The sequence below is a fragment of the Molothrus aeneus genome, chromosome 1, assembly GCF_037042795.1.
Source record: "Molothrus aeneus isolate 106 chromosome 1, BPBGC_Maene_1.0, whole genome shotgun sequence".
Taxonomy (NCBI): Eukaryota; Metazoa; Chordata; class Aves; order Passeriformes; family Icteridae; genus Molothrus; species Molothrus aeneus.
Genome location: NC_089646.1, coordinates 9,214,757 through 9,230,621, shown reverse-complemented (window position 1 = coordinate 9,230,621; position 15,865 = coordinate 9,214,757). Strand labels below are relative to the sequence as shown.

At 41.1% G+C, this 15,865-nt stretch overlaps 1 protein-coding gene across 2 annotated transcripts in view; it reads right to left on the bottom strand.

Annotated features, from left to right (window-relative positions):
* DNAJB6 (DnaJ heat shock protein family (Hsp40) member B6) overlaps positions 1-15,025 on the bottom strand; it is a 57,621-nt gene extending 42,596 nt beyond the window's left edge. For both annotated transcript variants that reach the window (XM_066551133.1, XM_066551124.1), the window contains exons 1-5: positions 14,899-15,025; positions 6,068-6,175; positions 5,254-5,363; positions 2,506-2,565; positions 2,027-2,137 (exon numbers count right to left, since the gene is read on the bottom strand). In XM_066551133.1, the coding sequence (XP_066407230.1) occupies positions 2,027-2,137; positions 2,506-2,565; positions 5,254-5,363; positions 6,068-6,132 (346 nt within the window). In that variant the 5' untranslated portion in view covers positions 6,133-6,175; positions 14,899-15,025. The remainder of the gene's footprint in view (positions 1-2,026; positions 2,138-2,505; positions 2,566-5,253; positions 5,364-6,067; positions 6,176-14,898) is intronic.
* Positions 15,026-15,865: the final 840 nt, after the last annotated feature.

The following is a 15,865-nucleotide window of genomic DNA, read 5'->3' as shown; positions in this document are numbered from 1 at the left end:
CTAATGTTGATGAAGTAAATACAATGAAAATCAAACAGAGCCTATATCAGTCTCCCACTAGTAGCATCTCATCTGTACAATTTACTATAAAGATATTTGATTGAGAACCAACTGTTTTGTTTAATAGATCTTCAATCAAAAAATAAACAAAAGAACTGAACACTCTCTCCCAGCTCCTCCACAGTAGCTTCCTACTCAACATCTTGCTCAGATTTTTCCAGGTTTTCTACCACACAATCACAAAACAACTGAGTTTGACAAGGACCTCTAGAGCTCATCCAGTCCAACGCCCTGCTCAAACAGGATCAACTGGACTGGGATTTCCAGGACAACTCCATATGCCTTCTGGCTATCTCCAAACATGGAGATTCCACAACCTCTCTGGACAACCTGCTCCAACACTGTTGCCCTCACAGTAAGTTGTACTACCATAAATTCAGGCAGAGACTCCTGGGCTTCCATTTGTGGTCATTGCCTCTGACCTCTCCACTCCCCTCCCAATGCACTGATGAGACTCTTACCCTGAGCTTTCTCTATACTGAACAATTCCAGCAATTCTCCCAACTTGTTCTTCATGTGAGAGAAGCTCCTGTAATAATCTTGGTGGCCTTTCACTGGACTCTATCCAGTAGCTCTGTTTGTCTTAGAGTGAAGCCCAGAAGTGAACCCAGTACTCCAGATGTGCCCTAACCAGTACTGAGATCACTCATCTAAATTGAAATCCTTGTCTTGTACTTCCTAAAACTCTTATTCTGCTGCAGACAGTGAAGAAGTTGCATCTACCCAGTTCAGAGCCCATTCCACTCATCAGTATTTTGCTAGAAGCTTCCTCCCATCTTCCCTTTCCTACTTTCAGCTGATTTCACACTGGATCCAACTGCCCAATTCAGCTGCCTGTCTTCTACCAGATTCTTCCTCTAGCTGCTCATCTAATTCATCAACTACCATTCTACTGCATTCAACCTCAAGCCCTTCAACCCCCTTTCTAATCCTTCATTAGTCATCTAACAGCTGATGATCCTGAAATAGCAAAGCAAAGAAAGATATAATTAAAATCTGAACTGAACTATCCCCTTAATGCTGCCAAAGAAAATAAATTACTTTTAAAAATATTAAAACATTTACAAATATTATTACAGAGCTAAATCAATATCTACATACTGAACAGGAAGAAAGCCTGGTTTTTCAAGTACACTTCTTGCAGTTTTCAGTATGGAACTTTCTCACAGTAAATACTGAACACAGGATCTGTTCTGCTTTATAGGTCAGCGTTTTGCTGAGCTGAACATACACAGAGAGATTGCATAAGAATCCCAACACCTCTGAAAAGACCTTCACTAGAGCAGGCAAGAAGACCTTCAGCATGAGGGCAAAAAGATTACTTTGACAACTTTTATCACATATTGCTTCCTTTAATGAATGCTTCCTAAATGAAGAATTCGGGCCACAAGAACTATTTTCTCTGAGCCTCTAAAGGCTCTATACCCCAAGCAAACAGGTGACATGAATTTGGGAGAATGTCTAGATTATGTATGCAACTGTTCCTATTCTGATGGAAGAAAATCAATCCTGCTAGGACACAAGTTCACAGTGAGAGTTATGGTGTAACAGTGGTAATTAAGCTGTCCCATTCAGAAGCTCTCAAAGTTTTAATTTATTTACAGATCAAAAGAGAGAAATCAATAGACTAAGTTAGCCTGCTCAAATTCTTGAGAGGAAATTCCAGTAAGCACTTTTTCTGTTGAATATTATTTCAACTTAAGAGACATTGCAGACATAATTTCATGTTTGGCAAACCAGGCCTTCCAACAAAACATTAATTGGCAAGCCATACCTAGTCTTGTACAATAAAATTAACCAAGAAACAGGTAAGAAACAAAGATTTCAAATATAGTACAAAATACCAGTTGTTTGCCTCATTTTCAGAACTATTTCTATTAAAACTACATTAGCTCTGCTTGTTTTGTAAGAGTAACGTTTTAGCCACACTTTAGATACATGTAACTAAAACCAGGGGGTCACTTACCGAAGAAGTCAAATGAAAAGGGGTCCCTTCCACCAAAAAACTCCCTGAAGACATCATCTGGGTTGCGGAATGTAAATCCAAAATCAAATGGAATATCATGATGATTTCCACCTGCAAATGAAAAAAAAAACAGGAAAAAAGTTAAATTTCAGTAATCTTCACATATTCTTACTAATAAGAAAGTTTAGGCCTATAGGGTATTTGAATCATCTAAAATTATAAACAGTTTCCAAAATTTCTCTTTCAGATATCACTTAACTTAAGTACACACATTACTTCATTACTTTTCATAATAGTTTCTCTGTTTTCAGATAACAGCAATACCTTTTATAATAACCAGAAAAACTGTAAAACAATCACCATCTTGATTTTTAAAAGACAGAATTTTAGGCCCTAGTACAGGCATTTCCAGATTCCTGTCTTGAAAAGAAAGCTACAGAAAATACAGAAAGCAAAAAAACTGCTGGTTGTCAACGTACCTCCACCTCCATTTATTAGGCCTTCTTTTCCATATCTGTCATAGATGTCACGTTTTTTAGCTACAAGGAGAAGTTGTACATCATGTCAGTAAACAGGTTTGTTGGTTTTGTGAAAAAAATAATAACACTTAGCCAGCATTCTCAGTTAAGCATCTTCTCAAAGCTAGTTTATTTAAGGAAATTTTGTCATATAACTGCTGAGCATATTCAACAAGAACTGCCAAAGCAATTTAGTTCAGAAAGAACAGCTACTGAACTTCAAACTTAAGACCAGTAAGCTGGGAGAAGGTCCAGTCCTGATGTATGAGAAAAAGTTTGGTTTAAGGACAAACTTCATATAGAAATTTGCCTTTAAGAAGAATATGGCAGATTTCTTCTTTGGAGAGCTACCATGAAAAGCTTTAAGGCTGTGAAGGACCTCTGGACTTCAACCTGCTCCCCAACACAAGTCTAATTGTGAAGCTGGTCACATCTTGCCTGAACAAAGCTGCGATCACACCAATTTCTGAGATAAGATTCTACAGGCTCTCCAGAGAGCAGTTCCAGTGCTCAAGCATTCCCTTCCTCCTCTCCCACTTGCCAACCTTGACCATTGTCTCTTTTCCTTTTCTTGCACAAGATCAAACCCATTGTGGTAGAGTTAAGAGAACAAAGACCAGTGTTTATACCAGCAAAACCCCTAAAATTAATTATAACCACTTCGGCTGGCTTAATTGAGGGATATGGAATGGAGAATGAAGTGATGTTCCAAAATGCCAAGGAAGGATGTGACTCAAACTGCTTGCTCTCTATTATTTTAGAAGGCACAAAATGACTATTAATTCCACTGCAGACCAGCCAGTATTCATGAGAAAGGAGAGAAAAATGAACTCTACATTATTGCACAAGATCAGATGGCACTTTGGTACTGGAAGGGAACCTGAAGACCTTAAAGAAGCAGACAGCTCACTTTGCCTGCACTGTTGTGGAGGTATCAGTCAAAAACCAATCAGAGCATTTGATTTTATTCTCTTAATATTATTATGCTTTTCCCAGTGGAATCTCTTCAGTGAAAGATGTTTTTAAAATTTAAACAGCATCATTGAAAGAACATGCAGTTACTTCAAACAGATGCTGGAAAGTAAAATACTTCTGACTAACAGGAATTAAAATTTTATATAATGGTTATCATCTCAAATAATAGGAGCTTGCAATAGGTTCACATGCAGACAAATCCCCAAAGCTTGATAAATTATCTGTACTGCCTTTCTAGACAGCAGTTTTTAAAGAAAGGAGGTTAACCTACCCAACAAATTATGAAGAAGAAAGCAGCAAGGTAGATAAACTGTCATGGGCAGGAAACAGCAAGGGGGCCCTGAGGGCTCACAAAGACCAAAATTCATCTTGAAAAATGTTCCATTTTTGAAACCACAAGGTTTCCCACAAGGGAAGTGTGTTCAATGATCACCCAGTTTCAGTATTTTTTTTGCTTATGTAATCCCTTACAAAACTATTCTTCTGCCAAAAATCTGTCATCGTTCAAGCCTGTAATGGTGTCAGAAAATTTCATTAAGTTTGCAGAACATTTGACTGCCTCTCAACCACTGGGCTGAAGATTCTGGTATCCCTGCTGCACAAATGATTGTTAAGACACCAGTAACTTAGGATTTGGCATAGATCCAAAAACTGGCAGCACTTTTAGAAGCTGTTCTTAAATTCTAGCACTGTACTGTTTCCAAAGAACTTAGAGATCTGTTTAACAACCAGACCAGTATCCTATTTTTATCCTGCTCAAAAAAATTAGCTTAAGAAGGATAAAGTACTCTAAAAGACAAGCATACAATGAACTGATGATAAATTAAGTTCTTTTTCTCCCCTGTTAATTAACTATCAAAACCAAGCAAAGAAACACAGTGTACAAGACTGCAGCTCACTAAATCAGGCTGAACTCTGAGAGGTAATCTAGATGCTGCTAGGGCTTTAAATATAGCTTTCCCATGCTCACTGTCTCAGGTGAAATCAAGGACACATCAGAAATAGCATATAGACAGCTGCAGTCAATTACAGAGGAAAATAATCAAAGTAGCTTAAATCATTTTGTTATGATTCAGGCTGCTTTTGTCAGAACATTGGCAAAAGTTAATGATACTCTTCAAGCAAAAAGACATGGGTGAACTGTAAACTGCATTCCTGTACTACATGGGTCATGCTAAACACCTCTTTCAGAACAATTCAAAATAAACACTATCTTTAGTATCACAGTTGACTGAATTTACAGAACTCGCTCAAATGAAATCCAAACTTTCAGCAAGGTCTACAGTATGCTTGGGTTTTGTCAAGACTAGTTCACTGTTACAAAAACTAGAAGCTGTAGGCCCAACACTGGATACTTCAGAGTTGGTCTGGCCTGATTTTAGAGGATAAACACAATGCCCCTATACTGACTGTAACACCGGCATCACCTGCTAAGATAAAATTAATCTTGGGATTCACAGAAGTCTCTACAGAAATTTGTAGCAGACACTGAATTTAGGTTTCTAGTACTTTGGTTACCTATCTAGGGAGATCCTGAAATTTTTGTTTCAAAATTTCTGCTTATTCTGTCTTATCTGCAAGCATCTTTCTCTTTCCTTGCCTTTGAAAAGGAAGCAGCCAAGTTGGATGGTGAACCAAAATTACAATAGCCCTTCAAAGCACCATAGATCAACATTTTCAGTCTGATCCCCAGAACAGAGACAGGCAGTTCAAGAGCCCTTGTGAAATACCTACCATCTGACAAGACTTCATAGGCCTCAGCTACTTGCTTAAATTGCCGTTCCGCCTCATCCTTATTGTCTGGATTTTTATCAGGGTGCCATTTTAGAGCCAATTTACGGTACCTGAGTGGAAGGAAAATAAAGGATATTTTACTCTGAAATAATAGAATATGCTATACAAATAAACACAGTGTTGTCAGGTTAAACAGGTTGTCAAGGATCGAAATAAGAAATTCCTAGTGCTTAGTATCTTGCATCTAGATATTGGGACCAACCTGCAGGTACACAAAGAACCACCTGCTCAGTTATGTTTTAAATTAGAAAGCAGGTTTGGGGTTCCTTACTTATTCTGAAATTATTCTTGTGTATATCTGATGATAAACATCTGCGAGACCTAAGCAAAACATTCCAACAAAATATCTCTGCTGTGGGCTTCTCCTTAAAGCTCTGTAATTATTCAGTACTACAACCAAGGGAAGCATCAAGAAGGAGCTGGTATGTTAGAAGCTGATAAAGCTCCAAGAACACCCTCATTGTGACATCAATGCCTTCTTTGACAGCTACACCTGCACACAATTCCTATACTCAAATGAAACATTTTAGGCAAAGTGTTCATAACTTTTTACTTAGAAGGGCAAAGCTAAGCTTGCATTTAGATTGCTATGTTTTGCAATCATTCAAGACCACAGTTCAAACATTTGAGTTGATAAAGCAGCACATGCAGGAATTTGCAAAAGAACACGGGAAGACAACGAAGTGTGACTCCAATAACCATATAACTATATCTGTCCTTCAAAATCCCTAACATCTACACCAGTGACACTCACGCTTTTTTGATATCCTCTGCTGAGGCATGCTTCTGCACTCCCAGAACTTCATAATAATCCACCATGTTTCAGGAGTTCTTGTGGTAACAACAGCTGAGTCTTTCTATCCTGTAACAACAACAACTTGTAAATGAACCTTGTCCAGTACTGCTACTTCAGAAAGTCAGGTAGGAGCCTGGTACTGCCTTGTATCAAACCTGACCAAAGAAAGACAAAGTTCAAATTTCCCAAACCCTAAAAAATAAACTGCTTTACTTTAGGTCAAGAGATCAAACAATTACTTTAATTCAGATTTTTATGTTCTTTAATCCCACTGAAACACAGTACAAACACATAGATATAGCAGTTCCTGAAACAGATTAGACTGATAAGCTAAGTATTTTAAGAAGGGTATCTGGATTGCAGTTTTGATGTAGATATTAATAACTCTGAATGCAAAAGTTCACCTGTTATCTGTGACACCTGTCATGTCTAAAGCACATATGGGCATAAACAAAGGGACCCATCTTTCACATCTGTTCTTCAGAACATTACTTCCACTGACATGCTCCCTTCAGAAAAGCAGTGTTTATGCAGGTCTTGGAAATTTAAAATTCAGTCTTAGTGAGTCCATTTGCCTCGTTGACGTTTACCAAGAGAAGCGCATAACCAGGCAAGATTGCTCCAACTGCAAGGTAACCAACCAACTCAAGTGCAGAGGCGCCTCGTGTTTGTTAGTATAAAAGAACAGTTACCACAAGAGTCCTGAGAGACCCACAAGTTAAAAAAGCAATTTAAATACTGACAGTTTCTTGTCAACATTGGAGAATAATTACAAGGAACAATTACACTGACCATTACTCCAACTAAATGACCATTAAGATGAAAGAACCTTCCTAAAAAGTTTCAAGAATGTTTCATGTCTTCATGCAGTGCTGCCTTTCTCTCCACCATTAAAAAATCTCCATTCTGGCAAAACTTCCAATCCCCTTTCCATCCTACCACTGCTGGCTTGTTTCAATTTAAGGAACAAGGAAACAGGGACCTTTTCCAGTAGTTATCAACTTGTTGCAGGGAAAGTCACCCAAATACACTCAGAACATAATACAGCAATGTATTAGTCACATTTTCTTATCTTGTGCATCAAGAACAAAAATTCATTGAAATAACCTTTTCCGCCTCAAGTCATTCAGTGTTTTTCATTTTAATGCAGGCAGTCTCAGTTTCCTTTTCTTTCCCAAGAAAACCAAGTATGATGTAGCCTAGTGAAATATTCTAAAATTAATTTACTGTACTACTTTTACATGTATCTTTCAACATCCTGGGATACAAACACTAAAAAAATACTTCGTTTCAAAATAAATTGGTACATCTTCAAAATATGTTCCTGCTGTAGGTTAAAGCTTAATTAACTTTAATTATGGATTATGGTTACACACACATTTCCTCAAATGGCAAAACCAGTTTAAGAGATACCCTGCCATGCCTCCTCCCCTCTCCAAACCACTTAAAGAAGCAAATGTATTGGAAGACCCACACGTTTAAAACTTGGGTGGTTTTAGCAATCTACTCAACCATACAGTCCCACAAACACAAAATTAAAGTGTAGCAAGTAAATAGCCCTTTGAAGAAATCTCCACATCAAAAAAACCATAAGGGTATAGTTAATACTGTGACCAACACCAAAGGAAGTTGGGGGACGTGCATTAAAATTAAGAATGCCAATAATAACAATGTACTAATGGCAGTGTTCAATATGTAAACATACAGATTACTAAAAATATCCCAGGATATCTGCTATCAACTGGCCTCTCTAGTTTTGCTGTTTCCCACACAACAATTAGAACAGCTCTGTGAACACAGAGGTGAGGAGCCAAGTCAGTATGGGTAAGTATGTTATCAAATCCCACAGCCAGCCTTCTGAGGAACACATATATGGAATCTATAGTCTGCAAAGAAATCAGGAGGGAATCCCTTAAGCGTGAGTCCAGCTTAAGGCCAAAGGTCAGAGTCCCTCCTAACAAGAGATACCAGCCTAAAACTAGTAAGCAACCAGCAAGAAGCCCCAGGACAGGAGCATATACCATAACACTAAGTGTTCTTTCCATATTCTCCTTTTCTTATACAAGACTTTCATTAGCTCTCCTCTCAATTCTGGTATGTATCTTACAGGGAAAACTTAAAACTCAAGCTTCTAACTAGAAAAAGCATGTAGGAAAAGCAACTTTGATGTAAAAAATAAATCACATTTCCTAGAGAACTTTGTGCACACAGGTAGTCATATTGATTTCAACACAGTATTTTTTTAAACTTTCCTGCTTGTTTAAAAGCAATGCTGCAGAGCTGTGAAGTTCAGACTCAATATAAACACCATGTATCTTAGATAGCAGAAGCCTAAAGTTGGGACAAAAAAACAAAGCTGAAGCATGATCACCTCTTAACAGATAACTCTGACCCTAAAAAGCTACTCCTTCAAGATAGAGAAATTATTTGTTTCAAAGAAATGTCTAGGGATTGCATATTGTCTTTAGTGAGTGTTACTGCCCAGTTTTTACTGTCACTAGTATAAAGTCTGGAATTAAAACAAGCCAGAGACCTTCAAAAAAATCCAAATTCTTAATATTCTTCTTCTCCTAATCAGTGTCACCTAAGTCAGGTGACAGGAAACATTCATCTCTAATATCCTGTCATTTCTATCTGTTCATTATCATGAAGCATAAACCATACTGCTGAAACTTCAGTTATCATAGGAACTTTTTGTATGTAAAAAGGTTTTAAAAATATTTACATGAAAAAAACTCATCTGCAGCTTCTTTTGTCCAGCTAAAGAAAAAAAATGTCAGCTTGTATTTAGCCCCTCAACAGCCAGTAAGACTGACCAAAAAAACACCATGCACACCCACAAAACCCCCCTCCCCCAAAATACCCAACAATATTCACAAACTAGAAAAGACCTCTATCTGCAATCTTTTCAGGACAGAATTATTTAAAATACTCACTCAAGAAAACAGCCACCATCAGCTTACAATAAAGCAGAATACGGATGACCACTGATTTAGAAAATAGAAGATGGCCAATTTAAAAAAAAAATAAATCAGTACTTTTAAGGCTAGGAATGTGCATGTTGAAAATGCCAAAATGTTTCAAAGATGCAAACCACATACGTCCCTGCAAGAAACCACCCAACTGTCCGAATCACAATGACATGACAAAAATCTTCTCCAAACACACAATATGTCAAATAATTTTTCTCCAAATATACAAGCAAGGCTCATTAATTAGGCACTTGAGAGTTTTTTCTAAAGCAAGGAAGAAGTCAGCCCACATTAGCTGATTTCCTGCCTCCATCCACAGAAAATCTTCAAAATTTCAGAAGAAAATACAAGCCAAAAAAAAAAAAAAAAAAAAACAAACAAAAAAAAAAAAACAGCTGAAAGATGTTTTATGGCCTTCATGTTTGCTCACAAACATCTGTAGTTCCCTGAGCTGGGAACTGCACTATGTTTACAGTGTGCTATCAGCTACTCCAACTCCTTCTTTGGGGCATGAAAATCAAACAGGCAAATGTTTATGTGAATCAAAGGTTTCCATAGTTTATAGATTTCTCAGGCATCACAGGAGAAGCACTTTGTTCTGGTTTACAGTGGCCCTGAACTACATGGACACATGACCAGCCTCAGGCCCTCCCCACACAGCTCAGCCTGAGTTACTCAAAACCTGGCCCATAAACTCTCTTTACAGCACAGTCCTCAGCTACATAAAAAGCATGAGAAGTATTACAGAAGACAGATATGTAGAGAGCTCCAAAGTTTTCCAAGATCAGATGCCAGAGAAAAGCAAGTAATCAGACAAACAAGCAGCAGGGATGACAAAGAAGCACCCCTAACTAAATACAGAATGGGGGAAAGCATCCAAACAAGAAATTCTTTAGAGCAGCCAGAAGGGAATTCAGACAGCAAGGGGCATGCGACCTTTGCAGTGAGCTTAGTCAGAAAAAGTTATCTATTTCTGGCCATGAAGCAATGGGCAGCACAGAGAGTCCTCAAAGATGCCAGAATAGCTCGAGCTTAGTGACTCCAGCAGTCACCTGGAGAGCAGGATGGAGTTCCAAACCCCTGATTCACAAAGTTCACAGAGCAGGCACTCGTCAACATCCTCTGCAGGCCCCACAGCCACCCAGGTGCCAGCACCTGCTGCTTTCCACGGAATTAACTAAAGGATTGCATCCTGCTGTCAGCTCTGGAGGAACAAACACCCTGCTCTGAATCCCAGTTCACTTAGGCTGAACTCACAAAAATTCACTGTGCTAACACAAAGTTTACCAGAACAGTTTACCAGAACATTTTTAAGAGTAAGAATGCTAAGGAACAAGTAAAGCTATCTATGAGTACAAGAACACAGAGCAAGAAAACCTGTGTAAGTTTTGTGATTAATAAACGTGAAAAATACATTTAAACAAGGCACCAGCATTAATTTTTTCCTCCCACTTATATATACACAGTGCAGACTAAAGCATATTAACAACTTCAATACTTTTAGCTTTTACTTACCTAAGCTTAGAAAAACTGTCAGTTTAACTTCACAGGCTCCTGAAATTTATTGTTCCATGGAAAAATGTCAATTTACCACATAATTTAAATTAATACGATGTACTTAAATAGCCATGTTTATGCTCATTATTTTAATACTCCCTCAGTATCCTCAGGAGATGAATTTAATAAAATGCACATTCCAAAAAGCTTAGTTTAATCTCATGTTTACAGCAAACATCCTGCTTGTATGTCAGAGAGCAGAGTGGATTTGGATACAGTTGTTATTATTATACCAGTTCACACAGGGAGAAGGCAGCTGGGCTGGCTGCTTTACCTTGCAGCTCATGTTCCATTGTAGAAAAGCCAGCAACAATAAAACTCCACCACAGCCAAACAAGAGGCACCTGACCAGGACACCCTCACCCCTTAAGGCAGGAAGCTACAAAGAGTCCTGTCCACTGCTCTCCTCCCCAAGGCCAGCAAGACACAATTCTGGCAGGAATTACAGACTTGGTCTGAACTGCTGCCTGGCACATGGAAAGCCTGTAGACAGCAACAAGGAAGAAACCATTAAAAAAGACTGAAGCAACCAAAAATGGCAACAGAAGAAATCCAAAACCTTCATCTGTGAAAAAATGTACACTGGCTAACAAAAAACAGGAAAGGATGTTGATCAGTCAACAGGCCACCCTCACTCCCTTGGCTGAGACTCTCCTGCTTATCCATCTCATCTCTGATAAAAGGGGACTTATTCATGATCCTTCCTTAAAGCAAAGGAGCACTTTTCCAAAACAACTCAGGTGTCCAAATTTGGAATTGTGTCACAAATATCTGGAACACTGTCACTCTCCTAAAACTAACCATAAAAGGCTATTTTATACAAAGTAAAATTTGTATCTTATTTTTAAAAATATATGATCTGCGTATGATTAAGCAATTAAAAACAGTGAAAGCTTCAACTGAAAGACATTGCCCAGAAAGTTTTAGGCAAATAATCACATGCAAACACATGATCCTTTAGGGAAAAGAAAATAGTTCAAAGTTTCTACACATTTCCCCTGAAGTGTTTTTGAGTCATGGTAACTTTATTTAAGCCAAAGAAAAAGGAAAAAAAAGCTTCATTAAAGCAAAGAGCAAGTTCTTTTTCAGAGTGTTGATTGGCAGTGACAGATTCAGGCTACATTTTAAGAGAGAAAAAAAAATTCTAATCAGAAAAATTAAAGTTTTAATAAAATATAGCTGCAATGTAGCTATGAATGGCTTCAGACTTACTATATGGCCTTTAAGAACCTTGTTAAGTACTGAGTCCTCACTAATATCAGTGGGATTTCAGTACTCAGAACAAATAGAAAACATAAAACCTACAACTAGTAACTGTAGGAGTGAAATGCATATGCATGAATTATTTCTTCCCTAGCTGTTAAATAAATAAAGCAGAATGATTTCATTAAGTCTAAAGTAAGGAAAATCTAACATCCATTCAAATGTATTTCATTCAAAAGAAAATAGAATTGAAACTACCAATACCCTCAACTACAGTTTTATTTTAAATCTATTTTGAAAGAAACAATCATCATATGCAATATCCAACAAGTTTTGACAAAGCTAAGTAATTTCTCACTAATCCTTCCATTGCTCGAATAAGACAAAGGAAAAGCTTTGTCAGGAAATGTTTCCAGGACACAACTGAGGTTCTTTACAAATGCTATTAGAGAAATGGAGCACTTCCTACTTAAGGAGCACAATGCTTAAACATAAACCTCGCACAGCTAAATCGAAAATTACAGCAACGAATTCCCTTCAAAGGCAGCCTGACTGCACGGCTCAGAAGCGGTGGATGCGCTCTGGAAGCCTGGAGAGCCTCCTGTCCTCTCCCGTCCTGTCCTGCCCAGGCAGCGGCCCCGAGCGGCCCCGGCTCCCGCGCTGACATTTCCGCCGTTCCAGGCCACGGCTGCGACACCTCCGGGCTGGGGACATCGCAGTCACCGCCCCCGTCCCACGCAAGCTCAGCTCACAGAGCTCACTGCGCCAACGAGCTCGGCACGGATGCAGAACAAACCAAAACCCGGGTATTTATTTCTTGTATACTGTTAGGTACTCCTATATCCTGCCTAAGGTGATGATGATTTAACATAAGTTATTCCCTCTCCTCGCATACATTCCAAAACTTCTAATGGATAAAAGAAAGAATCAGTCGGTAAAGAAATCTATTTATCTATTAAAAAAAAAAATCATTAGCCCTCTAAATAAAACTTCAGTGTTACACAAAAGTAAAGCCCTTACCTCCTTCTTCCCAAGCCCAGCCAAGATAAATTAGCAAACTGCATCGATCTGGGAAGGACAGAGAATATACCAGAGAGTGAAGGTGCCCGGGTAAGAATCTGCTGTAGTTTGAAAGCACAAGCACTTAAAAGACAAGCCCGATGGAGAACAAGGGGAACTCTGCAGTTTACAGATTTAGTTTACATTATTAGTAGCACTGCAGTCTAAACAGTGCTGCCAATAAAAGCAGCAATTTAAACTTCTACTCCAATAGAGATTATTTAAGAAAATTTAATACTAACCTAACTTCCATTTTCAACAAACTCTTATTCTCCACTGAGAAGTCAGCACAGGCGCCAAGGGGAGTATACAAAGTTAGAATAGTGTTGGGCAATAGTTAAAATTCTGGTTGTTTGCAATAAAAAAGTAATCACAGAGACAAGATCTGTAAATACATTTACTCATTGGTCCAAACAAATACATTTACTCATTGGTCCAAACAAATCTTCTTTGACAACATAATCCATCAAACTAAATGGTATTTTCACTACTAGGCTCTTGATCACCAGCTGAACATAAAATCCCTAACTGGAGTACAAGGATCTCCAAAGGGTAAACAAAAATTAAGGTCAGCAGGCAGCAGTGAGTGCAACCTCTGCTGCAGGACCAGAGAGGCAGAGCCTTGCTTCATCGCAGTTGTTCCCTTTGTGTCAGCACCTTGTTCTTACCACATTTTGACACTTTATACCCTAAAAACTCTTGGGTTTGATCACTGACTATGCAATGACACAAGCCTAACCGTTTGCACATTATAAACACAGCTTTCATGTTACCGTGTCTAAATAAATAGCATTTATTATTATTACAATTTAGAACAGATTTTTCAGTGTTTTGAATTATTTCTAACACCTTTGTTAGCATGGCTGAAGCACACGTTTTCAGCAGCCAAGGAAAGCTCAGGCAGCAACACAGCACGAAGTGTTGGTGCAAATAGGAACGCGAGTCGTAAACCCAGGCCACTGTGCTCTCCGAAGTGCAACAAATACTGACGGCAAACAGTGTTCCTTACCTGGAGTGTCAGTTTTCAACTCGGCTCGGAACCTGGCAAACAGCGAGCTCAAAACGCCCGAGCTCTGCCGACCTCACCCACAACAAACCTCCCTGCTGCCCCTACCCCGAGCAGTAAACACGGAGCGGAACGTATCGGAACTGCTTCATCGGGGAGAAACACAGCGCGTTCGGCTTAGGATCATCAGGGGTGGAAAATGCCGCTGAGATCATCCAGCCCAAACATCCCCCAACACCGCCACTGTCCCTTAATCACAACCCCCAGCGCCACATCCAAGCGCTCCCCAACACCTCCGAGGATGGTGATTCCACCACCTCCCTAGGCAACCTATTCCAACGCCTGACCACCCTAAATGCGAAATATCTAATACATTATCTATTCAACTATCTAATACTTTATCTAATCAGAATCTCCCCCGTCTCATCTCAAGGCCATTTCCTCTGGTCCTCTCACTGCAGGCTCTCACGGCCCGCAGCTCACCCCCATCTCCTTTCAGGGACTGTAGAGAAAGGAGAACGCAATACCGCTCGCAAACCGCCAAGGCAGTACCCTGCGACAAAAAGCGCTTTAAGGACAAGGTCTGCTTAACGAAACGAGGCTCTCCCTCATTCCCTGGGAACTGACACCACTGTGAGCAAGGAATGGAAATCCGGACATTTTTTTTCTACCTTGCGGCGAACAGGCGGCAGCGCGGGCTGGCACCGAACGTCCCGGGATTTGTCCCGCTCCGAGTGCCGGGGGAGCCCAGGGCAGCCGCTCCCTCCCCGAGCTCCCTGCGATCCCCGAGTCCCGCCAAAGTCTGGCAGAGCCCCCACGGCACCCGGGGCCGATCCAGCACTGCGGGGCCTGCGCCGGCCGCGCCGCGAGGCCCCGCTACCAGGGACGCCGCTGCCGAGCACAGCGGCCCGGCCAAGCGCCCGCTCCCCGCTGCGCCTGCCTCCCGCACGGCCGCGGCCGGGCAGCCCCGGGCCCGTCCGCCCCGCACTCACCCGCCGGTGTCTCCTCAGCGCGGCCGCCGGTTCCCTCCCGCCGCTCCCGCCGGGACAAACGGCAGCGGCCGCAAACAGGAAGCGCCGCCAGCGCGCGCCGTCACTTCCACCCCGCCGCTTCCGGAAGTTTCTCGAACGGCCCCGCCGGGTGTCCCGTGTGAGCGGACAGCGCCCCCTGCCGGCCACCGGCGGCGCTGCGCCGGGACGGGGCGGGGCCGAGGGAAGGGCGGGGCTTCCAGTGGGGGCGGGGCTTCGTGAGGGCAGGGCTCCGGGCGGGGCAGGGTCATTGCGTGTTTGTTTGTGCACCGCGCGTTTTAAAGAGCCATGGCTGCTCCCGGTTCCACAGAGCCACAGCGTGTTTGGTGGGCATAGTGATGGTTAGTCATGGGCTGCAAACAGCCATGGCTGCTCCCGGCTCCACAGAGCCACAGCGTGTCTGGTGGGCATAGTGATGTCCAGTCATGGGCTGCAAACAGCCATGGCTGCTCCCAGATCCACAGAGCCACAGCGTGTCTGGTGGGCATAGTGATGGTCAGTCATGGGCTGCAAACAGCCATGGCTGCTCCCGGCTCCACAGAGCCACAGCGTGTCTGGTGGGCATAGCGATGGTGTTCAGTCATGGGCCGGACTCTCAGAGGTTTTTTCTGACAATGTAGTTTTGTGAAGTAATGCTCAGGTGTGCAGCTGAGGGGAAGGGAGAAGGAAAAAGAATAATGTTAAGAAACATTCTTTGAATAGGTGAGTTTGGCTGCTAGAAATGCAATGACAAAATTTCTTCCCCTTTTGTGTCTTTACTCTCAAAAACCGGGGGTGCCTAGAGGATGGACCAGGCTCTGCTCGGTGGCTCCCAGCAAGAGGAGATGAGGCAATGGGCAGAAACAGGCACAGAAGTTCCACTTGAACATGAGGAAGAACTTCTTTACTGTTTTCTTCTTCTACTTTAATTCTTTACTTCTTTACTGCACTG